The 25808-nt window shown below is 41.0% G+C and overlaps 1 protein-coding gene and 1 long non-coding RNA gene across 3 annotated transcripts in view; one reads left to right on the forward strand and one right to left on the reverse strand.

The window, feature by feature from the left end:
• The window catches only part of LOC125636647 (programmed cell death 1 ligand 2-like), a 35392-nt gene extending 23711 nt beyond the window's left edge, over window positions 1-11681 (forward strand). For both annotated transcript variants that reach the window (XM_075128760.1, XM_048850107.2), the window contains 5 exons: window positions 1658-2020; window positions 4025-4306; window positions 4971-5108; window positions 6454-6495; window positions 10873-11681. In XM_075128760.1, coding sequence (XP_074984861.1) covers window positions 1658-2020; window positions 4025-4306; window positions 4971-5108; window positions 6454-6495; window positions 10873-10952 — 905 coding nt within the window. In that variant the 3' untranslated portion in view covers window positions 10953-11681. The remainder of the gene's footprint in view (window positions 1-1657; window positions 2021-4024; window positions 4307-4970; window positions 5109-6453; window positions 6496-10872) is intronic.
• The window catches only part of LOC142072208 (uncharacterized), a 630664-nt gene extending 606791 nt beyond the window's left edge, over window positions 1-23873 (reverse strand). The window contains exon 1 of the long non-coding RNA XR_012668610.1: window positions 23822-23873. This is a non-coding gene — a long non-coding RNA (uncharacterized LOC142072208). The remainder of the gene's footprint in view (window positions 1-23821) is intronic.
• Window positions 23874-25808: the final 1935 nt, after the last annotated feature.

The raw sequence follows: 25808 nt of genomic DNA on the forward strand, positions 1-25808 counted from the left end.
GAAATTGTGTCTTATTTCAAGGCTGAATTTGACTTATGTCAACTTCCAGTCATTGGATCTTGTTATGCCTTTGTCAGCCATGTTGAAAAGCCACCAACCACCAGGATCAATAGAGGATCAGGCAGTGTGGAACTCTGCTCCACCACTTCTCCTTCCTTCATCCCCCACATCCTCCCACATCTGTTCCTCAGAATGACCCACCATACATACAGCTGGGGCTGGCATGACTGCGATAAGAGGTAGTGGAGTTGCCTCTGTCAGCCTTCTGCATATAGAGAGTTCCATTATGCAAAAGGAATTCTTCACTGGCTATCTCTAGACATTATAAGGCCATTTTGTACCACATAAGCAGTTCAAAGTACTCTTAGCAGACTAGAGAAGCCAAAATATCTATTAAATACTGCTGAGGATAAAACCTTCACTTTACTTTTTTCTAGACATCCAAATGCAAATGGAAATTACAGCACAAAGATATTCTTTCGCTCTGGTTTATTATTTCACTTTCACCACAAGGTGCAGTTGAAACCATACTGTCTGTGTAAATATGAGATCATAAATGATATAGATAAAAAGGAAAAGCTTGAAACTCTTTTATATCATTCTTTCTTGATGACAATTGCTAACAAGCGAAGCAACGATCACACTGCTAAAAAAAATGAAGTTTTTCCTACTGATATTTCATTAATTTATGACACAAAAGTTGAGGATCCACGAGTAGCTATCTGGATTTCTCTTGATTATCACTATTAATGATTGCTAGCACTACTGCATTAAATCTGCCACTGTATTGTACAGGTGACGTTACAAATAAAATAAAAATAAGATATAAGGAATTTTATAGTGGAAATAACATTATGCATCAAATAAAGATTTAAGGTGTAAACAGTGTGCAGCAATAAATATTTCAGGCTCATGTGACTGAATGTCTCAAATGTCATGAAATTTAAACTTGGCAGCTAACTAAAGGAATTGTTTTGCCATCCTTTCTCACATGAGCTTGTACCTTGCTCTGCAAGAAGTCCCACTGACGAGATTCATTAGAACTATTCATGGAGTAAGGTGCTACTCCACGTGAGTAAGTGTGGCAGAATCAGAACTGCAGTGATGATTGAATGCTGCATTGTGTGATGCCTCTGGTCTATAAATTCCTCCAGTAATGTGTACTTACAATGGGCAAAATTTTGCTGTCCTTTGCATATGTGTGTATCCACAGTAAAGCTATTGATTTCAAAGGAGTCGCACTGGATTCACACTGATGTAAAGGACAAAACAAATTGGCTTAGCATGTCCACAAAGGATTGTTCCTTTTAGAGAAACTTCAGGGTACACAAGGTACCGTAATAATTTTAGACAGGTGCCCCTTGTGTAAATATCCATCCAAAGACAATAATGGGTTGTCTGAGATGCAGAGAACCTCAGTTTGTATCTTCTTCTGTTTTTGTATTTTGGACTCTGACATTAGTATGGAATCAAGTGGATTTGCTATTTACTCACTGTTATCATGGGGAAACAATTAAAACAATAACAAAGAAAAGGCTGCAAAGTTATAGTCTAACCAATAATTTTGAATGTTTGAATTTCTGACACATTTTGACCCAATGAAAGGAAAAGTCATAACATTTGCTCACTGGGTATCATATGGTTTTGTCTATCTTAGCTTTTTTCACAGTTGAAGTTCCTCAACTACAGTACATTGCAGAATATGGGAGCAACGTGACCATGGAATGCAGGTTTCCAGTGGATGGCCAGTTAAATCTTAAAGACTTAAGTGTCAGTTGGGAGCAAAAAGGGTTAAACGAGCAAAAACCAAAAGAAGTTTACACTCTTCAAAAGGGGGAGGAAGATCTTAAATCCCAGCACAGAGACTATAGGGGAAGAGCAACATTGTTACGTGACAAATTGAATTTGGGATATTCAGTACTTCAAATCACCAGCGTAAAGCTGATGGACGCAGGGTCTTACCTCTGTCTCATTGATTACAGAGGAGCTGATTACAAGTACATTACTTTGGAAGTAAAAGGTTAGTGGCTATATAAGACATGAATAATATATTAACTCAAACTTAAAATTCCGCTTTGCAAGATCAGCACTAACACTTTCTGGCTCTACTACAAAGACATTGGGCTCAGTCCTCAGGTATACCTAAGCAATGTTTGAGATAGCTCTTAGAGGGGGAGTAAAAGTGGCTTTATATCATCTTTCTTTTCCTCTGGATTCTGGAGCCTGTTTCGTCCCCAGCACAACTTGGAGCAGCTTTAGGGCTGCTCTAAATTGTACCATCTTGTAACAGACCAAGTGGGGATTGCCCAAGTAATTGTACCTGTCAGGCCAGGGACCTGTTATTTGAAAGAGCCTAACAATATTAAACATAATTTACACTGATGTAACTGAGGGCAGAATTTGGCTCATGGCCTTTTTTGCTGCTTATAGCATGTCAATGAGATTCTATGTTGAAACCTCTTCTGTGCAATCGTTTAGAGGAAGGGTTTTTTGAAAGGCAAAGAATGGAGATGCCAGTTTTAAAGGATCAGCTGTGTCCTTTGGCTTGTGTTTGCAAGCATCTAGTCATTTTCTTTGTTTCATTCCAATACGATGATAATGCCACAGCTGTAAGCTAGCGTTACACAAACATTCAAAACACCTGTTTTTCCCTCGGGTGGCCTGAATTGTTCTTTATCATATTACCACTGTTGTATTTATTACAGTAAAGCTTGCAGGCCCCATCAGTGAATGGAGGTCCATTGTGCTGGGCACTAGCTTTCTCTAGATCCACGAATTACAAACACATTATCTAGTAAAAACAATGAGTACTTGTGGCACCTTAGAGACAAACAAATTTATTTAGGCATAAACTTTTTTGGGCTAAAACCCACTTCATCAGATGCATAGAGTGGAAAATACAGTAGGCAGAATATATATACACAGTACATGAAAAGATGGGAGCTGCCTTACCAAGTGGGAGGTCAATTCTAATTAGACAATTCAATTAAAGTGGAAGTAAGCTATTATCAACAGGAGAAAGAATCACTTTTGTAGTGGTAATCAGGGTGGCCCATTTCAAACAGTTGACAAGAACGTGTGAGTAACAATAGGGGGAAATTATCAGGGGAAAATTAGTTTTTAGTTTTTGTAGTGACCCATCCACTCCCAATCTTTATTCAGGCCTAATTTGATGGTGTCCAGTTTGCAAATTAATTCCAGTTATGCAGTTTTTCGTTGAATAAATGGACACAAATCAGACATCAAGAATTATAACATTCAAAAACTAGTAGGAGAACATTTCAGTCTCCCTGGACACTCAATAACAGACTTAAAAGTGGCAATTCTTCAACAAAAAAACTTCAAATGAGAAACTGCAGAACTGGAATTAATTTGCAAACTAACCACCATAAAATTAGACCTAAATAAAGACTGGGAGTGGATGGGTCACTACAAAAATTAAAAACTAATTTCCCCCTGCTACCTTCCCCCTACTGTTACTCACACGTTCTTGTCAATTGTTTGAAATGGGCCACCCTGATTACCACTACAAAAGTGATTTTTCCTCCTGTTGATAATAGCTCACTTCCACTTTAATTGAATTGTCTCATTAGAACTGACCCCCCACTTGGTAAGGCAACTCCCATCTTTTCATGTTCTGTTTATATATATTCTGCCTACTGTATTCTCCACTCCATGCATCTGATGAAGTGGGTTTTAGCCCACAAAAGCTTATGCCCAAATAAATTTGTTAGTCTCTAAGGTGCCACAAGTACTCCTTGTTGTTTTTGCTGATACAGACTAACACAGCTGCCACTCTGAAACATGATCTAGTGTGACTCTGCAGGAAGTAGACTGAAGAAAGAATAGACATGGTAGGCTTGACCAATGCATACTATATTCTGCTGCAACATGGCCATCATTTCAAATTGTAGAAACAGTTGTAGATAAGGAACAGTGAAAGAAAGAGGGAGAACGGGGAAGGAATAGTGGAAAAAAATAATACATATTTAAAAGCAATTGCACTAAACTTGTTCTTATGCAGCATCTTACACGAGAATAAATGTCCAAATAATGAGTGAACCTGCAGAAGAGGAGTTGGTTTTAACTTGCCAGTCAGAAGGGTTTCCTCTAGCTGAAGTGTTCTGGCAAAATGAGAAGAATCTTAAAGTCAACGTATCTGTAAATACCACCTACACATTGACCACAGATGGACTATACAATATAACTAGTATGCTGAAATACAAGCCAAATGCTAGTGGAAACTACAGCTGCACATTCTGGAGTAAAGAACTTAATGAAGAAACTTCTTACATTTTCACTTTAGGTTCGTATCTCCTTTTGAACTTTTACATAGGGGTTGCCACAATGTGTGCGTGTGAGTGAGAGAGAGAGAGAGAGCATTTGTAGAAGCTGATTATATGCTTTAATATTATACTATATATCCTAAAATCAATCTCCAAAATTCCTTCCAAGTAAGTAGTATAGTATTGATTTTTTGGAGATAAAACAAATGAAACATTGTATTTGCTTTTGGAAATCTGGAATTTTACTAGCTGTTTCTGAACCCAGATTAGTTTTGCTGTTAATATACACAACCTTCCCCATCACATATTTGCATTTCCTCTTCTAAATTCTAGAATAGCTGCCCTTGCTTAGCTGCCAGTACAATGGTACTCCTCAGTGTATATTTGCAATCTGCATGGTTTTCCATTTTCTGGAATTCTATCCAACTAGTCTTCAATCAGTGCACAGATGATTTATAATAATATTCACTGAGCTGTCATGAATACAATGGGCCTAATTCTCATTTGCAGTACACCACTCTGGCAGCTTAAAGGAGTCTTATTGTAAGTGTAAAAATTTACACCCACCCACTTTAAGGACTCTTTGCCTGGTGGTGTAAAGAGGCCTTAGTGTAAATGAAAGTAAGGTCCGATAACTTTATAAACTATATTTCTTTTTTTTTCTTCTTTTTTTTTTTTTTGTAGCTCGACAAACATCAGTTGTTGGAAAAAAATCTCTGAATTTATTTATCATCCCAACCTGTGTAATAGCAGTTGTTCTCATATCTGCATTAATTATCTTTCTAAAGAGAAAATCACTCACAAAGCTCCATGCCAAAAAAGGTACATTTTGACTTTATTTAGTGGGTCCAATCTCCTAATTTGCTCTTCAGGCCTTTCAGAACAACTGGATGATTTCTACCCACAGTCACTTGACATTTGATTCTTTTGTTTTCCAGAGGAACTCTGATCTAAAGATGACTGATTGTTTCATTGGGTTAGGCTTTACTTCCCTCACCATGAGACACAGGAATTTTATGTATGATTTTTGTTCAGATTAAATAGCTAACACCATGGTATATGCGCCATACTCTTTACTGAACTATTATTAGCTGTAAGAAGAAAAGGAGTACTTGTGGCACCTTAGAGACTAACCAATTTATTTGAGCATGAGCTTTCGTGAGCTACAGCTCACTTCATCAGATGTTTACCGTGGAAACTGCAGCAGACTTTATATACACACAGAGAATATGAAACAATACCTCCTCCCACCCCACTGTCCTGCTGGTAATAGCTTAACTTGGATTTAAACTTGGAGAGTGGTCAGTTTAGATGAGCTATTACCAGCAGGAGAGTGAGTTTGTGTGTGTATGGGGGTGGGGGGGATGTGAGAAAACCTTGATCTATGCAGGAAATAGCCCTACTTGATTATGTAAAGAGTTGTCACTTTGGATGGGCTAGCACCAGCAGGAGAGTGAATTTGTGTGGGGGGTGGAGGGTGAGAAAACCTGGATTTGTGCTGGAAATGGCCCACCTGTTGATCACTTTAGATAAGCTATTACCAGCAGGACAGTGGGGTGGGAGGAGGTATTGTTTCATATTCTCTGTGTGTATATAAAGTCTGCTGCAGTTTCCACGGTAAACATCTGATGAAGTGAGCTGTAGCTCACGAAAGCTCATGCTCAAATAAATTGGTTAGTCTCTAAGGTGCCACAAGTACTCCTTTTCTTTTTGCGAATACAGACTAACACGGCTGTTCCTCTGAAACCTGTTATTATTAGCTGTGTTTACTTACTTTATTTATTTTGCTTTTTTTCTTAATGTTTTACTATCTGAAAGAAAACAATAGTGGGAAAGTAATAATGGATAATGGCCTATCATTCAACTCTGATATTGGTAATAAATCACTTCTCCAGTAAACTATACATGCACTTTGATTATCTTAATAAAGAATTTGAATGGAAACAAGATTATGGGCCTAATCTTGCAATTAAGGGCTGTAGGATTTGGCCATAGAGTTGTTGGACAGAAGAACTGTGGAGAAATTTGTTACAGTATCATGCCAAATATAAGAACACAGATGTTTTGGATATTTAAAAATCTGTTGAATTATATTGTTATGTTTTTAAAGTAGAAACTTTTAAAATAAAATTCTATAAATCAGATTTGTTCACACTTGCTTTAACAGACAAAAAAAGAAAATGTCTCCAGTTACAGAAAGAAGACAACAGTAAGTCATGGAATTTTAAACTTCCTGCTTATGACTTTTTCTTTTTAACAAGGGCATTGTCAATATATAAAGAATAAGTCAAATGAGAACACGAAAGAACCACTACGTACTTTAGAGTCTAAATTTGACTTTCCTTAACATTGCTACAAGCCTAGTAGGAATGTTCTCCAGATTCTACATGTAATCCTATGACTTTCCAGATAACACAGAAATGTGTAAATAATGAAGAACAGGTCACTTCCTCTCTCCAAGGTATTGCCTGGTCTGCTAGTCTGGTTCTGGGTCCACGTCAGGCCACTGTGTTTCTCCTAGCCATAATCTGGTACAGTACCAGATGATAAACTAACTTTGTTTTGGTGAATGTAGAGTTTTCTGTAGTAGTATGTACTGCATGTGACTTGCTTCTCCTTGGTCTTTGGCTCAAATCTAGTGTAGTATGTTTTTATCAATATATCAACTGATATGTCCTTTGCCTGGGGACTATATCCTGTCCTCATTGAGGATGGACTTGATAATCAAATGGGTCTTTTCCATCTCTAACTCTTATGAATGTATGACTTTTCTTGTCGTACAGAAATTTGCACAGAGCAAAGAACAGGTAATTTCCAAATGTATCTGAACTTCCACAAACTGTATTACAACACAACTTTCATTTTGTAAAAACAAGATAAACCAAGCAATAAACAAGATGACAGCATAGGTCTGACAACCCTCACCTAAGAATTTTCTGCATTTGGTTCTATTTCGTATTTCAGATGGGTTAAACCTTGTTATGGGTTGAGATTAAACCTCTCTGAAACTGATGCATGAATATACCCGTCATTGAAGATACATGGAAGGGACCAATCAGGGGCCTCACCTCAAACAAGGCCTAATAGAGTCTGCCCAGAAATTAGCACTCTGTGGGCGGAAGGTTCCACTGAGTATTATTCCAACTAGTCATGTGTATGAGAGAGTCCATGAGAGCGTCTGTCTGTCAGTATGGAAAATCCTACCAGGGGGTAGGACAGATAAGAAAATGAGAGAGGGACTCAAACAGCAAGAAAACCAACCAGGAGTCTGTTAGCATGATGTGTGACCCTAGAAAAAGCTAGAGAGAGAGGTTTTGGGTCTGGTGCTGGCTAAAGAAGCTTGAGACTGTAAGCAAAGAAGCTATCCTGTTGTTTTGGTTCTTTCTGCATTCAGAGAAGCAGGACTTTGTGCATTTCTTGTAAATAAACAAGATTGAATGAAAGAAAATAATAGACTCCATCATATATTTCTACTTCCAACTAGAGATCCCCAGAGACCAGAATTTTGACTAGCCATTCAGGTCAAAAAGGGATAACAATATTTATATACTTCAGCCTGAGATACTGTAGATAAAAATCTGTATAAAGCTGTTTATCAATAATATGCTGAAGACAGACCCAGAACAAAATCAGTACGGAGAACTGCCAGAGACTAGACTCCATAGGACACAGTTGAAATAATGGGCCAGATTCTGGCCCCTGATAAGCCTGTTTTGCACCACAAAATGCCCTTAAAGCCAGTCTCCTTGGCCAAAGGGAAATTCTCTTGGCATAGGGAGTGGATTCTATTCCACCAACCTTCTCCCTAAACCCAGCACAGGGTATGTGCCAGGGTTGTTGGCAGTAGGAGGGGTTGTGGCCACAGTGTTGCTGTGTCCTGGCAATTCCTAGTTGCCAGAATGGCCCCTTGGGAGTCATTGAAGCCGGACATAATTTAAGCAGTCCCAAAACTGTTTTAAGTTACTACACAGGCCAAACAGACCACCAAAGCCCCAGGGATCAATGAAATACGTGGAGCAAAGCCCTGGCACAGTTGAGGGTTTGTTTGGGAATGGTCTCTGGAGAAACAACAAATTGTAGTTTATAGGCCAGGTAGTGTTATGTCTTTTCAAAGGATGGGGTTAAATTGAAAATACATCCTCTCTTCTAACTAATAAAAACCAAGTTAGAAGGTGGCCTGGTGACAAGATGACTTTGAGCTTCCAGGGGAGAAGTGTAGATTAGGAATTGGATTGATGAAGATTGGGTTTTTCTTGGAAATGACTCACTGAATGTGCTGCAGGATACCTCTGGCTTTCCAGTCCGTTAATAGGTACTTCCAAAAACAGACACTTTCATGCTGTCCCAATTAAGCACTTTAAAAATAAACCTTAATAATCAAAAGCCAAATACTTTACTCTCACAAACTGATGTAAAACTTCAATGGAGTGACTGCAGGCACACATGAGAGTAAAATTTGATCCCAACTAAACTAAAGCCATCACGCAAGATAAATTCTGGAGCAGAGCTTCAATGCATGTCCAAACCTAACCCTAATGCATATTGTTTGAGCACATAGCGTGGCTTCTCATGGATTTGATTTCTTAACAGGAGTAGAATTCTTTTCACCATAATGCCCAGCCCCTGCTTACACATCAAGTCTTATGTTAGAGATTATAATGAAACACGTTAAAATGAAGAATTTGAAAGGGAAGATAACAGATCATTGGGATACTCATTGCCTTTTTGGGGTTTTGTTTTACTTCCTCTTTCTAATGACTGAAAATGTCTATGCAGTATGCAGGAAATCATATGACAGCCAATTATATTTCTCAGCATCATGCATTTTTAAGAAACACTGGAAAGAACCTTTATTCTATGCTGTGTGTATATGTGAAGTCTGAAAGCCACAGATGTTTACTGTAATGCTTTGGAAATGACCTACAGTCCCTCAGGTTGAGGAACAAGATTTTTTTGTATAAGAAATTCTGAACAGTACAACTTAAGTTATGTCAGCAATGCAGATTTAGAACATTGACCTAATTATTTAGGCCCCACTAGTGTGTATATTTTTGCACATGATATTCACGAGTAATCCCATTGGACTTCATTTCAACTAGGGTGACCAGATGTCCTGATTTTATAGGGACAGTCCCAATTTTTTGGTCTTTTTCTTGTATAGGCTCCTATTATCTCCACACCCCATCCCAATTTTTCACACTTGCCATCTGGTTACCCTAATTTCAGCAGGTTGTAGATTTGTTGTTATTCAGCTCATATATATGATGGTCAGTGGGAGTTTTGTCTGAATAAGAAATTCAGGATGCAGCTCATAGATATTAGAGTTGGAAACACAACTCAATGGATAATTCATTATGAATAATCTAGATGACCTTTGACTCTCTTTCTCTCCGCAAATGACTGTATTCATTGTTCTTGGTCCATAGCTTGTTCACAAGCAATTTATTGCCAGTGTTCTAGATTCAAATTTTGAAGTGTTTTGATTGGTCACAAGGGTCTATTTCTGTTCCTTGATTGCATGTGCATTCAAAATCTATATTTTGTTAATATTCTGCAAAATATTCATTAAAATTCATTGCTCTGGGCTGCAGTTCAGAAAAGCACTTATTTGTGTGCTTAACTTTAAGCCTAAGAGTAGATCCTTTGAAGTCAATGGTACTAGTAAAGTTAAGCATCTGCTCACATGTTTTGCTGAATTGGGGCTTTGTCAAACATTCCTGCTGGTAAACCTTTTGCTACACAATTCGCAGACAGAGAACACAAAAGGAGTGTGAACATAATGAAAGCAGATTCATCTAATTTTTTTTTAAAAAATCACAGAAAATGTTGTAATTATTTGCCCATCTCTATATGTAAAAGAACTAACAGATAATTTTGCAAATCTTCCACTGTTGGTCATAAGCAATTATTAAAAATATATTACACTATTTTCTAACCACATAGAGCCTGAAATAAAGATTGCAGATTACCCATTTCACATATTGTTCCCAATAAGTAGGTTTCCGTATCTGCAGTTCAATTAAATCATTGTTACTTGTGCTGCATCATTGGTATGAATGGCACTGCACAGACATTAGTGGCTTTCTTTATGCAAGCCATGTAGGAAGGATGAGGAATTCTGTCAGTAGAATTACTCTGACAATGGTCATGATAGATATCAGACAAATCATCTCAGTCTTGTCAGCACACTTCTCCTCATCCCTGATGTGCATGTGCAAACACACACATCTCTGGCAATAAGTAACTTTAAAGTATATAGGCCCAGATAGTGGGACAGCTTATGAAAGTAAATGCTCACCAGTTGAATAAGATGTTCATAATCTGACCCACAATTATTAATAGTAATATTCAAGGCTGACTCTCATTAACACTATAGCCTCTTTATGCCACTCTGTCAGTATAAAGCAATCTTAAAATGGGTGTAACTGTAATTTATGCCCACTTTAAGGCCCTTTTGCACCACCAATATGGTGTAAAGGAGCCTGAGTGTAAATGAGAATTAGACTCTCAATATTTAGTGGTTTTAAACAGAAGTGTTTTTTAAATTAAAATTTCCTTTTAAATTTTCCTGTTCTGTTTTTTAAAGGACATTTGAACCCTGAAATCCAGGACTTAATCATGACGAATGTCACAGATTCAAGAAACTGCACAGACGTGTGTCCATGAAAACTCTTCATCTGCCATGCTTGCAGTTTGCACTTTTCAGATCCCTTTTTGAAGACTACATAGGGAAATCACAGCACTTTAGGTCTGGAACAAACAATGCAAATTTTTCTTTTTGTCTGTACTATACCACTTAAAGGCTCCCTGTGCCTTTTGCCATGTTGTATCTTAGAGTTACAGAGAACCATACTGTTATTAAACTTGGTTAACAGCTATTAAGGGATTATTGGAGTGTATACTATACATTGTATGTTTGGGCATATTTTTTCACCTGAGAGCACTGTGTGCACCAAATATTTTGTGTTCAAGAATCCCCTTGCTAGCTGATTTAATTTCAGGAGTAGAGTCAGGATACAAAGCTTCAGTCACGTCTCATGGGACTCTGAGTAGAGGCTGTACGTGCTATCAGATGCCGGAACAATAATCTTTTGTACTAAGAAATTTCTACATATCTATTTTTCATGGGCCAAACTTTACAACCCATAAACTGGAAATTACCTAAAGCACCAACAGCAAGGAGATAGATTGAAGAAGTTTCATTTTACAACGCTAATAAGAGCCTGAAGTACACATCAAGCAACAGACCCAAAACTACCCCTGGATCAACATTATGTTATACAACCAACAGTTCAATGTATGGTTTGTTACATTGATTTCTTTATAGTTATTTCTTATTTGTAGAAGGCATGTAATATTAAAGCTGTTTTACTTTTTTATGGGGATAACTAAAAATGTAGACTACAGTGCTGTATCTACTAAATGTTTTGTTCTAGCTCTAGTTTACTTAATGGGGAATTGCAAAGCAAAATTGAATTAAGTACAGATTTCTGTGCTGAATGTGTTTACTAGCCAAGGTGGAGTTTTAACCCTCCTTAGGAACAGAAAGTTAATCCTCTCCATGCCAATGACTGGATGGAGTTTCTACATCCCATCAGAGGAATGCCTGAGTCACCTATAAATAACTGAGTACAGGGGACTGAGTACAGTTTTTATATTACTTCTCGGAATTCCATTTTGGAAAGAAGCTATGTCTCCACACTGAGAGCCAAAACCTGTTAGAACTTGGTGTAATCCCCAGAGCAGTGGCTTTTGGGGGCGTTGTCTTCTGGAAAAGGAGCCACTGCTTAGAAGTACCTTGTAGGCTTAAAGAAACAGAGATTCACCCAAGCCAGTGAAACCAACTTCTGTCATATCTCCACTCCCCACAAAACACCTCGGGTTTGGAGTTTCCCAGAATGTTTTGGCCCAGCTATATAAAAATTGTCACAACAGCAAAGTCAACATCTTCCTCTTCCTCCACTAGGTCTGGATTTGGATATTTGGAATCTGGTTTCCAATTGCCTGCATCTTGTGCAGTTATTTAAAGCAGGGCAAAATGGGTGTACAACACTACTTAATCAGAATGATAGCATTTACACCCACTTTGCACTCATTTTGCCCTGGTGTAAATGACTACACAAGGTGCAGAGTAATAGAAAACTAGGTCCCTGATGTGTGGCAGGAGCTGACTTACAGATTCAGCAGTTGTACTGATTTTATGAATAATCACTGGTTGATGGGGAAAGAACAAATTGAAGAGTTGTGACTTTGGTTTCCATGTATTGCACTTTTAAATGTCCAGGTGCCTGTTGTTTGCTGGAAGCATCTGCCGTTTTCTGTTCAGTTCAGATGTAGCCTGCTGCAGAGGAGAGACACACTGACCCAGATCACACTGGCCCAGATTTTCTGCTGAGTTTAGCAAATCAGTTGGGATGTCAGAGAGTCAGTTATGGCTAGAGCCCTGTGTGCAGGGCCGGCCCCAGGCACCAGCGAAGGAAGCAGGTGCCTGGGGAGGCCAATAGAAAGGGGCGGCACTCTGTCCGTGATTGGGGCGGCACGTCCATGTCTTCGGTGGCAATTTGGCGGCAGGCCCGTCACTCCCTCTCTCCCTCTTTGGTGGCAATTCGGCGGTGGGTCCTGCTTCTTCTTTTTTTCTTTTTTTTCCTTTGCTGCTTGGGGCAGCAGAAAAGCTGGAGCCGGCCCTGCCTGTGTGGATACAAAATTTGTATCCACATCTAATCTGAGATGCGCAAAAATGGTGCACAGATACAAAGCAGATCTCTGCAGATTTGCAGGGCTCTAGTTATGACTCCCTGCCAGGCCTCGTGGAGAGTAGAGAAGCCTGGGGACTACTTCAACTTGCATCACCAGTGGAGGATAGCCAAAATATATCATGCTTCAGCCACTCCTTATCTGTGCTTTGACACATCTGCTGAGCTGGGGGCTGTAGAGAGAGAGAGACATGGGAGTTGGCCCCATACTCATTGGGGACCTCCCTCACATCAGGGGTATACTAAACTGGAAGTTATGGGCTATCTCCATTCTTTTTGTGCTACCTGACCAGTGCAGAGAATCTGGTCCATTGTGCTCTCACATGGAGACTTTATTTTTGTTCCTTTTTATTCTTTTGTTTTCCATAATCATAAAATAAAAGTAATTCAAGCTGGAAGCACATGTTTGCTCTTTGTGTCTGGAAAAACATAATACATGTGCATTGATGTTCCCTCCTTATTCAAATGAACAGACTGAGGGTGTTCTGCCTGACATTATTATCTTACGCTGGAGATTCAATTTTGACTTGTCGTGTGTAGGTTCAATAGCGGGGAAGCTGCTCCTATGGAGAAGCATATATTGTATATTTCACCATCAGGTGTAAAAAGCACTATACAGCACGCTCCCCCAATGCTCCCCCTAGTGCTCCGTGAAGCATGCTGCCTCCATCTGACCTTCAGAGGCAGAATGCCTCAGAGCACCTCATCTTGGAAACTACAGCTCTGTACCGTCAGATGCCAGAGATGAGCAAGACCACAATTCTCCTTAGTATTTTTCTGTCAGAATCATAAATGTATCCTGGTCTGCATTTTTGCACCTTAACCTACGTGGAATGGATCCTGTCTGTGCCACAATGAAGAGAAGTTTCAGAATAGCAGCCGTGTTAGACTGTATTTGCAAAAAGAAAAGGAGTACTTGTGGCACCTCAGAGACTAACAAATTTATTTGAGCATAAGCTTTCGTGAGCTACAGCTCACTTCATCGGATGCATTCAGTGGAAAGAAGGGAAACCAAAACAGCTCTGAAATTGCAGCAAATGAAAGTTAGCATTTCAGCTACTTGGCTAATCTGTATTTGCCTATGCACTCATGCATGAGTTGGCTTTTTTTTCTGTAATCCCCTGAGTATATGATATGTGTGTGATATGATGAGTCTTTATACTTTCTGCTTCATCTACTGCTTCTCACAAGCTGTTATTTTGGAGCAGCTAACGCAGGAATATTCTGGTTTAGAATGGTGAGAGATCAAAGATTTTATGAGCAGTTTCCAAAGTACAGTGGATTAAAAGCTGCTCTTATGCTGGAAATCAAACACTGTAAAGTTTTTAAATGGCATGCAAAGGGAAGTCTGTATGTACAGACTTTCAGACTATCAACCCAGGTTGGCATCACAGGCTGGCACATTGGATACCTCCCATTGTAAGCTCCCATGATTTCTTCTGAAATGAACATTCTCTATTCATCTGCATAAATACATTCCAGATGACCACTGTGAGGGAATACTACAGAGGTGGGCCAACTATGGCCCGCAGGTGACATCTGGCCCACGGGACCGTCCTGCCCAGCCCTTGAGCTCCTAGCTGGGGAGGCTGCCCCTGGCCCCTCTGCCATAGTTTCCCCCTCCCCCGCAGCCTCAGCTCGCCATGCTGCCAGCCTTCTGGGCGGCGGGGCTGCAAGCTCCTGCCAGGCAGCGCAGCTGCGAGAGCTGTTGGCCTGCCCCGATGCTCTAGACTGTGCAGCGGCGTGGCTGGCTCCAGTCAGGCAGTGCGGCTGCCAGTCCTGGTGCTATGAGCAGCATGGCAAGGGGGCGTGGGGCGTGGGGGTTGGATAAGGGGCAGAGGGTCAGGGGACAGGGAGCAGGGGGTGGTTGGATTAGGCAGAGGTTCTGGGGGTTGGGGGTGGTCTGGGGACGGGGAACAGTGGGGGTTGGATAGGTGTGGGAGTCCCAGGGGGCCTGTCAGGGGGAAGGGGTGTGGACAGGGGTCGGGGCAGTCAGGGGACAGGGAACTGGGGGCAGTTGGATGAGGCGGAGGTACGGGGGCGGGGGGTCAGGGTGGTCAGGGGACAGGGAGGGGGTGGGGTCCCAGGGAGGGGCGGCTAGAGGCGGGGGATTCCGGGAGGGGGTGGTCAGGGTACAAGGAGCAGCAGGGGTTGGATGGGTTGGGAGTTCTGAGTGGGGCAGTCAGGGGGCAGGAAGTGGGAGGGGGCAGATGGGGTGGATAGGGGGCGGGGGCCAGGCTGTTTGGGGAGGCACAGCCTTCCCTACCCAGCCATCCATACAGTTTCGGAACCCCGATGTGGCCCTCAGGCCAAAACGTTTGCCCACCCCGATATACTATATCACTATATGCTAGGGCACCGTATTAGGTTTGGGGATTTAATTAAAGCTGGTGAAAAATATTTTTGTGAAAATCAAGGCAACATTTTTCACCAGTTCACTTACTGTGATTTTGCATTCCCCAAAATGCAGATTATTCTTGAAATTTTGAAATTCATGAAGTGTTTGTATATATAATCTTCCACTCCTCCCCTCTGGTTGGGGGCGCTCTTGTGTACTTGCTGCTTGTCAGTAACCAAAGAAATCTGATATTTGCAGTTGAACTGTGGGTCAGGTGGTTGCTTTCTCTGTTCACTCTTCCACCTGTGTTGCCTTCAGGTTTCTGCTGCTGACTTAAAGGCCTAGCTGCAGTTTCAGCTTTTCTGCCACAGCAGCACTGTTCCCTCTAAGCTGTGTGTGCGCACACAGATCCTAAACCCCACGCACACGGCGAAACACTGCACGCATAAAAAATTAAATACTACATCAGAGCCAGGCCGAAATATCATTTACGGGTGACTTTTGACATTGTTCAGCCGCCATCTATCAACACAGCCAGATTCTACTGGCAAGCGGGGGGGGGGGGGGGGGGGGGGAGGGGAGGGAAAGAAGGGCAATGAATCGTACCCCTCCCTGCCAGCATTTCGAAAGTGGAACATTGATCACGTCGGGAGACGGTCAGGACCCACACATCTCCATTTTCCCACGTTCTTTTGCCACAGATGCATGGACGTGATCGGACCTATGCACAAACTTCCGGTATCCTGATCTGAATGATCCCCCGTTTGCCCTTTTGTTGAGTCACGCTGTTAAGCGCATTGAAATAGTAGCCATATAATAAAAGTATTAATTTTAAATAAACCAATCTGGTAAAAAATCAATCCCAAAATGTCACTGTCTAGAGGTCTAAAGCGTAAAAGAACAGCGACTTCATTTAAATCTGGATGGCTGGATGAGACTATAGAGATGGTTACACCGAAGTCACATAGTGTAATGCTTGTTAAACTTCATGAAATATTCACATATGATGAGGACAACAGAGTGGTTTGTGTATATTGTCGAGATGCCAGAGCTTCGGGAGAATTTTCAACAGGAAGAATGTGGAACAACGTATGGAAGTTGGATTTCTTAAAGCATCATCTGTCAAATCCCTGTGTTCAAAATATAAAGATTTCTTGCTGAAGAGATTGTTATAGTCAGTCAGTACAATGACTTCAACTTTGCAGTAGCAAAAGAATCAAAAGCCAATTGGTTTTAAGTTTCCCAGATATGGTGACATTTGCTCACCAGAATGAACAGTTTCAGGATCTTACAAAGTTGATGGATATTGGAGGAACATTCCTAGCATCAAGTGCAGACTGTGAGCATGGCTTTAGCTTAATGAACACTCTAAAAAACAAACTACGGAATCGTTTACAAGTAGATCATTTGGACATGCTGATGTGTATTAAGAGTTACCAGCTGGATGGAGGACTGATAGATCTGGACAGAGTTTATATTGAATGGGCAAATGAAAAAGATTGCAGGGAAAAACAGTAAGGTTAGTTTAGCAGTCTTTGACATTTCGACCAATAAGGAAATTAAAATGCATTTTTAATTACATATCTTATTCTTGACTGATAATCATTTATTGATATGTTTTCGGAAAATTTTAAATTTAAAACACAAACTCTTGCTTTTCTTTTTTTACTTATGATGTCTCTATCTGAAAACCCATATAAATTGACATAATGGCATACTTATTAAATTGTCTTTATTGTATGTTTACCAAAATCTTTTCAGATGTGTATAGAATGAAAGGTGAAAGAGAACACCAATGGACAGAAGCCTATGGACTGATAATTATCATGATTAATATGTGCTTGATATATGCTCGTGATTGTCTATAAAAAGATCATAAAGCGTAATGCTTAAAACTAACTTCTGCTTCATGAAGAATGGATAAATTTCCTTTTTCTAAGTATTTAAAAATGACATTTATAAAATAACATGGTGTAAAACTATTATTATCACAAATTGCAAATTAAAACTTTTAAAATGTATAAGCATTTTACTTGCTTGGGCGCATTTGCCTCAGGGCGCAAACATTTGAACTCTGCTTCAAAGATTTGCACAGAAGAAATTTTTTGCGCACATGACCTGTCAAAAATTAGAGGGAACATTGCACAACAGCATTTTGACTTTACTGAAACTTTACTTAGGAACAAGAGAGAGAAAAATAAAATGGTAGCTGGTCAAAAAAAAAAAAGAAAAAAAAAGGGGGGTGTTGGCTCAGCATATTAGCATACTAGCTCAATCTAATTCTTTCCCATACTAGAGTGAATCTAGAGTAATCCTATTAGTGGAATTACTCTGGATTTCCACTGGTATAACTGAAAGCAATTTTCAGCTCCCAGAAGGTTAATGTCTTTGGAGAAAACCATCATCCCCAGTGAAGACAATCTGCTATAATGGTGAGTGAGAAGAAGATGAAGAAAGGCTGCTCAAAACAGCTGTGTGTGTGAAAACATCTATTGCATCTGGACTGAAGGTAGGAGAGAGATTTCAGATATTCACTTTGATGTATGGAGCCTCCACAGTAAAGGAAAACAAGATATATCTAAAATCTGCTAATTGAGAGGCCTAAATACCTAGAGTGGAATATTTTTTCTCCCTGAGACATACCCTAACAGCTAAATCTCCGTAGATCAGTTGATAACTTTGAATTTGGAATGGCCTGAACTTTATTTTATATAGACACAAACATTAAATTTTTGCAAACATGCAAAGTTAGTGAAACTGCTTAAACCAGTGAATTCTTGCACTGCAAAGGAGTACACTCTATGGGCCATATCCTGATCTCATTAAAGTCAACAGTAGAAATCCTATTGACTTCAAAGGGACTGGGATCCGGCCTTGAAGCTTGAAACTTACCTTCCTGGAAAATGACAGGTTTCAGAGGAACAGCCGTGTTAGTCTGTATTCGCAAAAAGAAAAGGAGTACTTGTGGCACCTTAGAGACTAACCAATTTATTTGAGCATGAGCTTTCGTGAGCTACAGCTCACTTCATCAGATGTTTACCGTGGAAACTGCAGCAGTTTCCACGGTAAACATCTGATGAAGTGAGCTGTAGCTCACGAAAGCTCATGCTCAAATAAATTGGTTAGTCTCTAAGGTGCCACGGTAAACATCTGATGAAGTGAGCTGTAGCTCACGAAAGCTCATGCTCAAATAAATTGGTTAGTCTCTAAGGTGCCACAAGTACTCCTTTTCTTCCTGGAAAAGTAGCCTCACAGCTTCTCTCCCTTCCTGGAGATGGCTGGGTGTGAACGTTTGGAGATACCATCTAAAGACTTGCACAGGTAACAAACAAAAGCAAAACTATTCTTCAGCATTGCAGATTCAGCTCTCTCCCATATTAAATGACTCACATCACTGTCAGAAACCTGCTTCTTGCCAACAAAAACAAAACAAAAAAGGTCACTAGTTCTTGAAATAGTGTGGGGAAAAAGCATAGCAAACCATATAGTTCAACTCAAGTAAATAATTAAAGTGCAGGATAATGTATTTATGCCCTCAGAAGGTAACCCCACCTCACTTGGAATTTGCTCTCATTAGACTGTGATATAATTGAAGCATAATAATAATGCTATAGTAATTATATGTTCTGCACTGGACTTTGCTTTTATTTTCATATTTACTAGTCTCTTCTCTGCATCTTAGACTCAGTAATATACTTTCCCTGCTGGGCTTTCCAACTGGGAAATGAAATGTCCTTGTTTGTGCCAGCTGAAGAGTCTTCCCTTCAGAAAAATAACAACAATACAACAAACAGCATCTTAAAAATTTCTTAACACAGAGAAGCAAACAAGCCAGAATATGGTACATATTACACAAACTTTTGGGGTGGATTAAATACATTAAGTACATATTGTTATTCATGCAGAGGAGCAAGAAATTTCTTTGAATCTCAGTTCATGAAGGCAGGGCTCCCAACCTATTCAGAGGGGTGAGTGTAGTGACTGTCTGGCCAGCACCTGAAACAAACCTGAGTCTCTACAGGGAGTGAGTTGCTTTCATCTTTCCATAGCTGGAGGAAGACTTGTCCAATTTCTGTAGCATGTGAGAGCAAAAGATAGGGAAATGAAGGACTCCCTAGGAAACTCTGGTCCAAAGAAACATGCAAAATAACAAGCTATCCTCCATTACAGAATGACTGCACTTACATTCTGAAGATGCTAAACAGACATTTTAGACCCATGAGAAGAAGATTGTTGTTTACATGCAAAAGTTTCCCCTGGGGCTTCGATCAGCTGGTATTCACTTGCTTGGGGTTTTCCCAAAATAAACAAAAGCATATGAAGTGCCCGGTTGACATGAAAAACCTATTGGGAAAATTTCTTGAAAAATAGATCACTTGTTGCAGTGTCATGCCAGTAAATGCTGCACTAAACCAGCAAGAAGGCTGTTTACAAGAATCGAAACTCTCTCAGCAGCTATGAGGAACAACAGAAGTATGGCATATATAGTTAGCTATTTTAGGCTTGGTCTACACTAGCCTTTTTTCCCTGCAGTTTTCCTACATTGGGAGCGCTTGTGTAGACAAGATTTTTGTGGCTACCGTAATATTAAGTATCGGCTGAATTTTGCAAGTGCTTACCTTCGTGCACATGAATACACTTTTTGAATCCAATGGGACAAAAGCTTATGTGATGAATGTAAAGTTAGGTGTGTGTATAAGTGTTTGCAAGACTTACTCCATTTAGATCTGTTCTGGTAAGTATAAAATAATGGCATATATTCTTAAAAACACCAGCAGCCACATATTGTAGCAATAATAGGAAAAAAGACAAATGTAAATACAGCCTTAAATCCCCTTTGAGTGTGTAGCTATATAACAATCACACTTCCCTGAAATTTAAGCTGTTAAATAAACCACAAAAAACAACAACAAACAAACATAAAAAACCCAACCCGGTGTGAAATGTTAAGGGAATGAGTTATAGACAGTGCATCAGGCTGCTTTTTCAGTCTAATACTTTGAATTTTGTGACTTTGGTGGATTTAAGTTAACTCGAGGTTGTTACTTTAACTTATCTCTGTGTTAGTTTATTTGGTGGTGTCTTTTATCATCTATTTTTATTCAAGAAAAAGAAAGTTTTCCCCTCTGGCTGTAGGAGAGTCAAGACCATAGATTGTTTATTATAATTACATCCTTGCAGAATTTTGAAACTAAGGGCCCAATTCTGCAAGCTGCCCTACACCCAGGTGGATCCTTACTGAAGTCAGCATGCAAGCTTGGGGGAGATCTTGCAGGACTGGGGCCTTAGTGCTTGCTCCCTTGATACTGTTACAGAAAAATATTTCCAAATGCACATTTAATAGATGGTTATTAATAGCTTTTATATACTATCAACCTGAATCAAGTGCTCAATGTATAGTGCTGTCACTTTCAAATAATATTGTGACAGAATGATACAACCAGGGAACATGGGTGGTGGTGAGGATTCCCCTGCGGAGAGAAGGGTTACGTGGAGGGTCACAGTGAGCCTCTGAGGCTAGCGAAATCCGCCAGGAAACGTGGGATCCACAGAGGCAAGGACAGAGCTTTGTCACACTACACTACCAAGTCCTTTCTGCCGAAGTAAAGGGCTTGTAAAGTCGACTTCTGTACTCCACCTCCACGAGAGGTGTAGCGCTTCAGTCGACATCCATGTGTCGACATGGGGATAGTGTAGACACTGTGCTGTGTAATTCAAATGAATTGACCTCCAGGAGGTGTCCCACAGTGCTCAGCTGTAACCACTCTGGAGAATACTTTCAACTCCACTGCACTTCAGCCAGCTAGACAGGAAACAGCCACCCCCCTGTGAAAGCCCGGGGAACTTCTGAATTTTCATTCCCTGTTTGATTGGTGTGGAGAGCTTGTCAACACAGCTGACAATGGATGCTCAAGGCTGCAAATGTGCTCCAGCATGGAGCACACAGGAGACACTAGATCTTATTGCTGTGTAGGGAGAAGAGTCTGTGCAGGCAGAGCTCCGAACCAGCAGAAGAAATGCTAACATTTGTGCCAAAATCATGCAGGGCATGGGGAGAAGGTCTACACCAGGGACACACAGCAGTGCCATGTGAAAATAAAGGAGCTTCGGCAAGTGTACCAGAAGACAAGGGAGGCAAACAGTCGCTCTGGTTCTGAGCCACAGACGTGCCGCTTCTATGAGGAGCTGCATGCGATTCTAGACGGCAACCCCACCACTGGTCCACTACCTGAAAACGCTTCGTGGATACCTTCCAGGAGCCCCAGGTGACCTCAAGCAACAACGAGGAGGACATTGTTGCCAAGATAGAGGAGGAGGAGGAGACTGTGCAGCCGGCAAGCGGAGGATCCATTCTCCCTGACAAACATGAACTTTTTTAAACTCTGGAACCCGTCCCCTCACAGGACCAATTGTCAGTGGAGCGTGATACTGGGGAAGACACATCTGGTAAGTACACATTTCCAATCAAACTATAGGGGTTACAAGCTATTATTTTTAATGTTGAATCTGAATAAAAAAATTGGGATAGAAGTTATCAGCGGCCACTCCAGCTACGCAGCGGGTGCTCTCTGAAAAAGACTGTTTATGTGCCCGGAGATGGTCCAGGAATCCTTCCTTGAGATCCCTAGGAAGCTTTCATGGTGGTACTCTGCAATCCTTTGCAGAAGGTTTCTGGGAAGGGCTGCCTTATTTCGTCCACCATGGTAAGACACTTTCCCACGCCCCTCCAGTATTAACACTTCTGGCATCATTGTGGCACTCAACACTGCAGCATAAGGACCAGGTCTGTACTCAGACACTTGCAACATCTGCTCCCTTCCGCCTCTGTTACCCTCAGGAGAGCGATATCGCATATGGTCACCTAGGGGAAATGGGAGAAGTTTTAAATGCTGGCCCTTAAATCTCAAGCAAGTCGATAAGTAATCCACCCCGTTTGGTGAATTCTGGGTCACACAACCACACTTTCCCAAGTGTGCCCTGGTTATGGTTGGAAGGGATCACTGCGTATTGCAGCCAGCATTTAAAAGGGGGGTGGGGGATGCTTCCTGTTTGTCTCCCTTCCACCTCAACACGGTGCTGCTTTTGTAACAATCAAATTATTTGTGGGGCTTTATGCTGGTGCCTGTCCTCAAGCACCATCCAGGTTGCTAGGGGAAAGGGTGCTATTTTAAGGTTACAACAATTAATCCCAAGGATGTCTTAACAAAAGCTGCAGCACAAGACCTCTCACCCATGCCTTGTAGCCTTACTCACCATGGCTGTAGCAGCAAACCAACTCTTGCAATAGCCAGTGGTTCTGCTTAAGTTGTGGCTTGCAGGGAAGTGCATTGTGGGGTGTTTCTTTTATAAAAAGGATTAAGCTTACACCAGAAACAATGTATGCACTGTGACATGTTTCAGAGTGGTGACCGTGTTAGTCTGTATCAGCAAAAACAACGAGGAGTCCTTGTGGCACTTTAGAGACTAACAAATTTATTTGGGCATAAGTTTTCATGGGCTAAAATCCACTTCATCAGATGCATGGAGTGGAACATACAGTAGGGAGTTATAAATACACAGCATATGAAAAGATGGGAGTTTCATCCAAGTGCGGGTTCAGTGCTAACGAGCCAATTCAATTAAGTTGGAAGTAGGCTATTCTCAACAGTTGACAAGAAGGAGTGGAAATTACTTTTGTAGTGTTAATGAGGCCAATGTAAACAAGGTGGCCCATTTCAAACAGTTGATGAGATGGTGTGAGTATTTAGCAAGGGGAAATTAGTTTTTGAAAAACAACAAGGAGTACTTGTGGCACCTTAGAGACTAACAAATTGATGTCGTTTTTGTAGTGACCCATCCACTCCCAGTCTTTATTCAGGCCTAATTTGATGGTGTCCAGTTTGCAAATTAATTCCAGTTCTGCAATTTCTCATTGGAGTCTGTTTTTTGAAGTTTTTTTGTTGAAGAATTGCCACTTTTAGATCTGTAATTGAATGGCCAGGGAGATTGAAGTGTTCTCCTACTGGTTTTTGAACTTTATAATTCCTGATGTCAGATTTGTGTCCATTTATTCTTTTGTGTAGAGACTGTCCGGTTTGGCCAGTGTACATGGCAGAGGGGCATTGCTGGCACATGATGGCATATATCACATTGGTAGATGTGCAGGTCAACGAGCCCCTGATGGTGTGGCTGATGTGGTTAGGTCCTATGATGGTGTCCCTTGAATAGATATGCGGACAGAGTTGGCACCAGGGTTTGTTGCAGGGTTTATTTCCTGGGTTAGTGTTTCTGTTGTGTGGTGTGTAGTTGCTGGTCAGTATTTGTTTCAGGTTGGGGGGCTGTTTGTAAGCGAGGACTGGCCTATCTCCCAAGGTCTGTGAGAGTGAGGGATCGTCCTTCAGGATAGATTGTAGATCCTTGATGATGCGCTGGAGAGGGTTTAGTTGGGGCACTGTCAGTGCTACCCTTGTGCTTTGTATTCTTTGCAGCTGAAACCTTGTCCATCACTGCATCCTCCACACCGGGACAGAGACTTTCCCAGATTAGAAGGCGGAAAAAGAAGACACGGGAGGACATATTCGATGACTTAATGCGCACCTCTGAATAGTTACCCACATTGCAGCACTCCATGAGTCGATGCAAGCCCTGCTAGTGAGGATGCACTCTGCCGACACAATGTGCATAGTGGGGACATGCAGAATCGACTTGCTTAAATCAGAGGCACAAAGTCAACTAATAAAATCAACCTAATTTTGTAATATAGACATACCCTTAGTCAAGATGACACTGAGAGAGAGGGAGAGTGCAATGGTCTCTTGGCCCATACAGCCTTTCCTTTCCCGCTGGGTTGAATACAGAGGTCGCAGGCATCTATAGGAACCATATGAAGCCTGCATTCAAAATGGTGGCAGAGTTTTGACTTCAGGCCTGCCAATTGCCATTTAAAAATATTTGGGGTTTCAAACTAAAAAGCACATAGAAACTCTTGTGCTCGTGTTCAAATATGATTATTTTTAAAAAAGTTTTAAGTGTGAATGGACTAACTGTCCATTCTGTGTTAGGTATTTATAATAATCCTGGTATTATGATCATTGCCTCAGGAGAGAATAACACTCAAGATGGTAGTAGGAGTTGCTAATATAGAGCTATTTCAAAGGCTTATTTTGATGTGGAGAAGAGCAGACACATTCACACATGCTGTTTCCCCCTCAAAACATGGCAGTTGCCAAAAGGTGCAATCTTCCTGACAGCAATGTCACTGTGACACCATTGCAGTGCCCATAGCCACATGTTATCCATCTTGATGTCTCAGGCTTATGCGGGTTGGTTACGCTTTTGGTAACCTCCGTTATATGAACAAATATGGTCTCTTTTGGGTAAGAAGCAAAACTTTGTAAGCCCTTCTGACAAGGCCCTCTGAGAGCAGCTTCTGGTAGCTATATGACGTGACTGTTCAACTGCTTGTGATGCACAGGAAAAACAATGTGTGCCCCCTCCCCGCTCCCCCCCCCCGTCGCTAAACAGGATCTCTTATTCCCGAAGGAGGATTTTTGTGGGAGCCAGCTGTTAAAATATTGTCAGAATGTCACCAAAAGTTCATCTGCGTAGCTTGATCTATGGTCCTCAGTCCTGACTTTCAGCACCAACTGCTATTCCAGCCCTGGGCTTCTCTTGAGCAGAGTCTGCCAACTGTGCCAGAAAAAGAAAAAATAATATTATGACATAGCACTTACATTTTCATCTTGCTCTGCAAACATTAACTAACCCTAAGTACCCCTGTGGGGCTGGTAAGTCTGTTATCCCCATTTTACAGCTGGACAAGCTTGGAGGGGTTAAGCAGTTTGTAAGGCTCACAGAAGGAGACTGTCAGAGCTGGGATTAGAACACAAAGTACATGGTAGCTTAGCAGAGTGCACAACTGAGGGATGCACATTTCTGAATGTTAAGATATTCCATATGGTGTATTTCTATGCTGTTGAAAAGCAGATATTCGTAATAAAATAGAAAAATGAGGATTCCAAGTTCATACGTTCTTGTGATTTTTAAACCGATGTCTGCTCCTCCACTGAAGGTTTAGATTTTGAACCCGCTGTGCATCCACAGCACCTACCAAATTGGGCAAGTAGACACAATTCTATTCTATACTAGTTCTTAGGCTGCACTCATCACAGCAATATCTGAGTTGCTTTTCTGTTGGGGGAAATCCACAACACAGCTGAGAAAGCTGATTTTTCTCCCCATGTTTTGTTATTCACTGAGTGTCAATAGCATGCATGGTGTTGTACAGTCAGACATGGGGCCCAACCCCACAGGCCTTCCAGTCTAAATTAGACCTACAAACCTGTTCCTGAAAGGTGAAATCTTGACCTTATTGAAGTCAATGAGAGTTTTGCTGTTGACTTCAGTGGGGCCAGAATGTCACCCATGATTCATAGGTTAAAAAACTCAATG

This window comes from Caretta caretta, chromosome 5 (assembly GCF_965140235.1).
Source record: "Caretta caretta isolate rCarCar2 chromosome 5, rCarCar1.hap1, whole genome shotgun sequence".
NCBI lineage: Eukaryota > Metazoa > Chordata > Testudines > Cheloniidae > Caretta > Caretta caretta.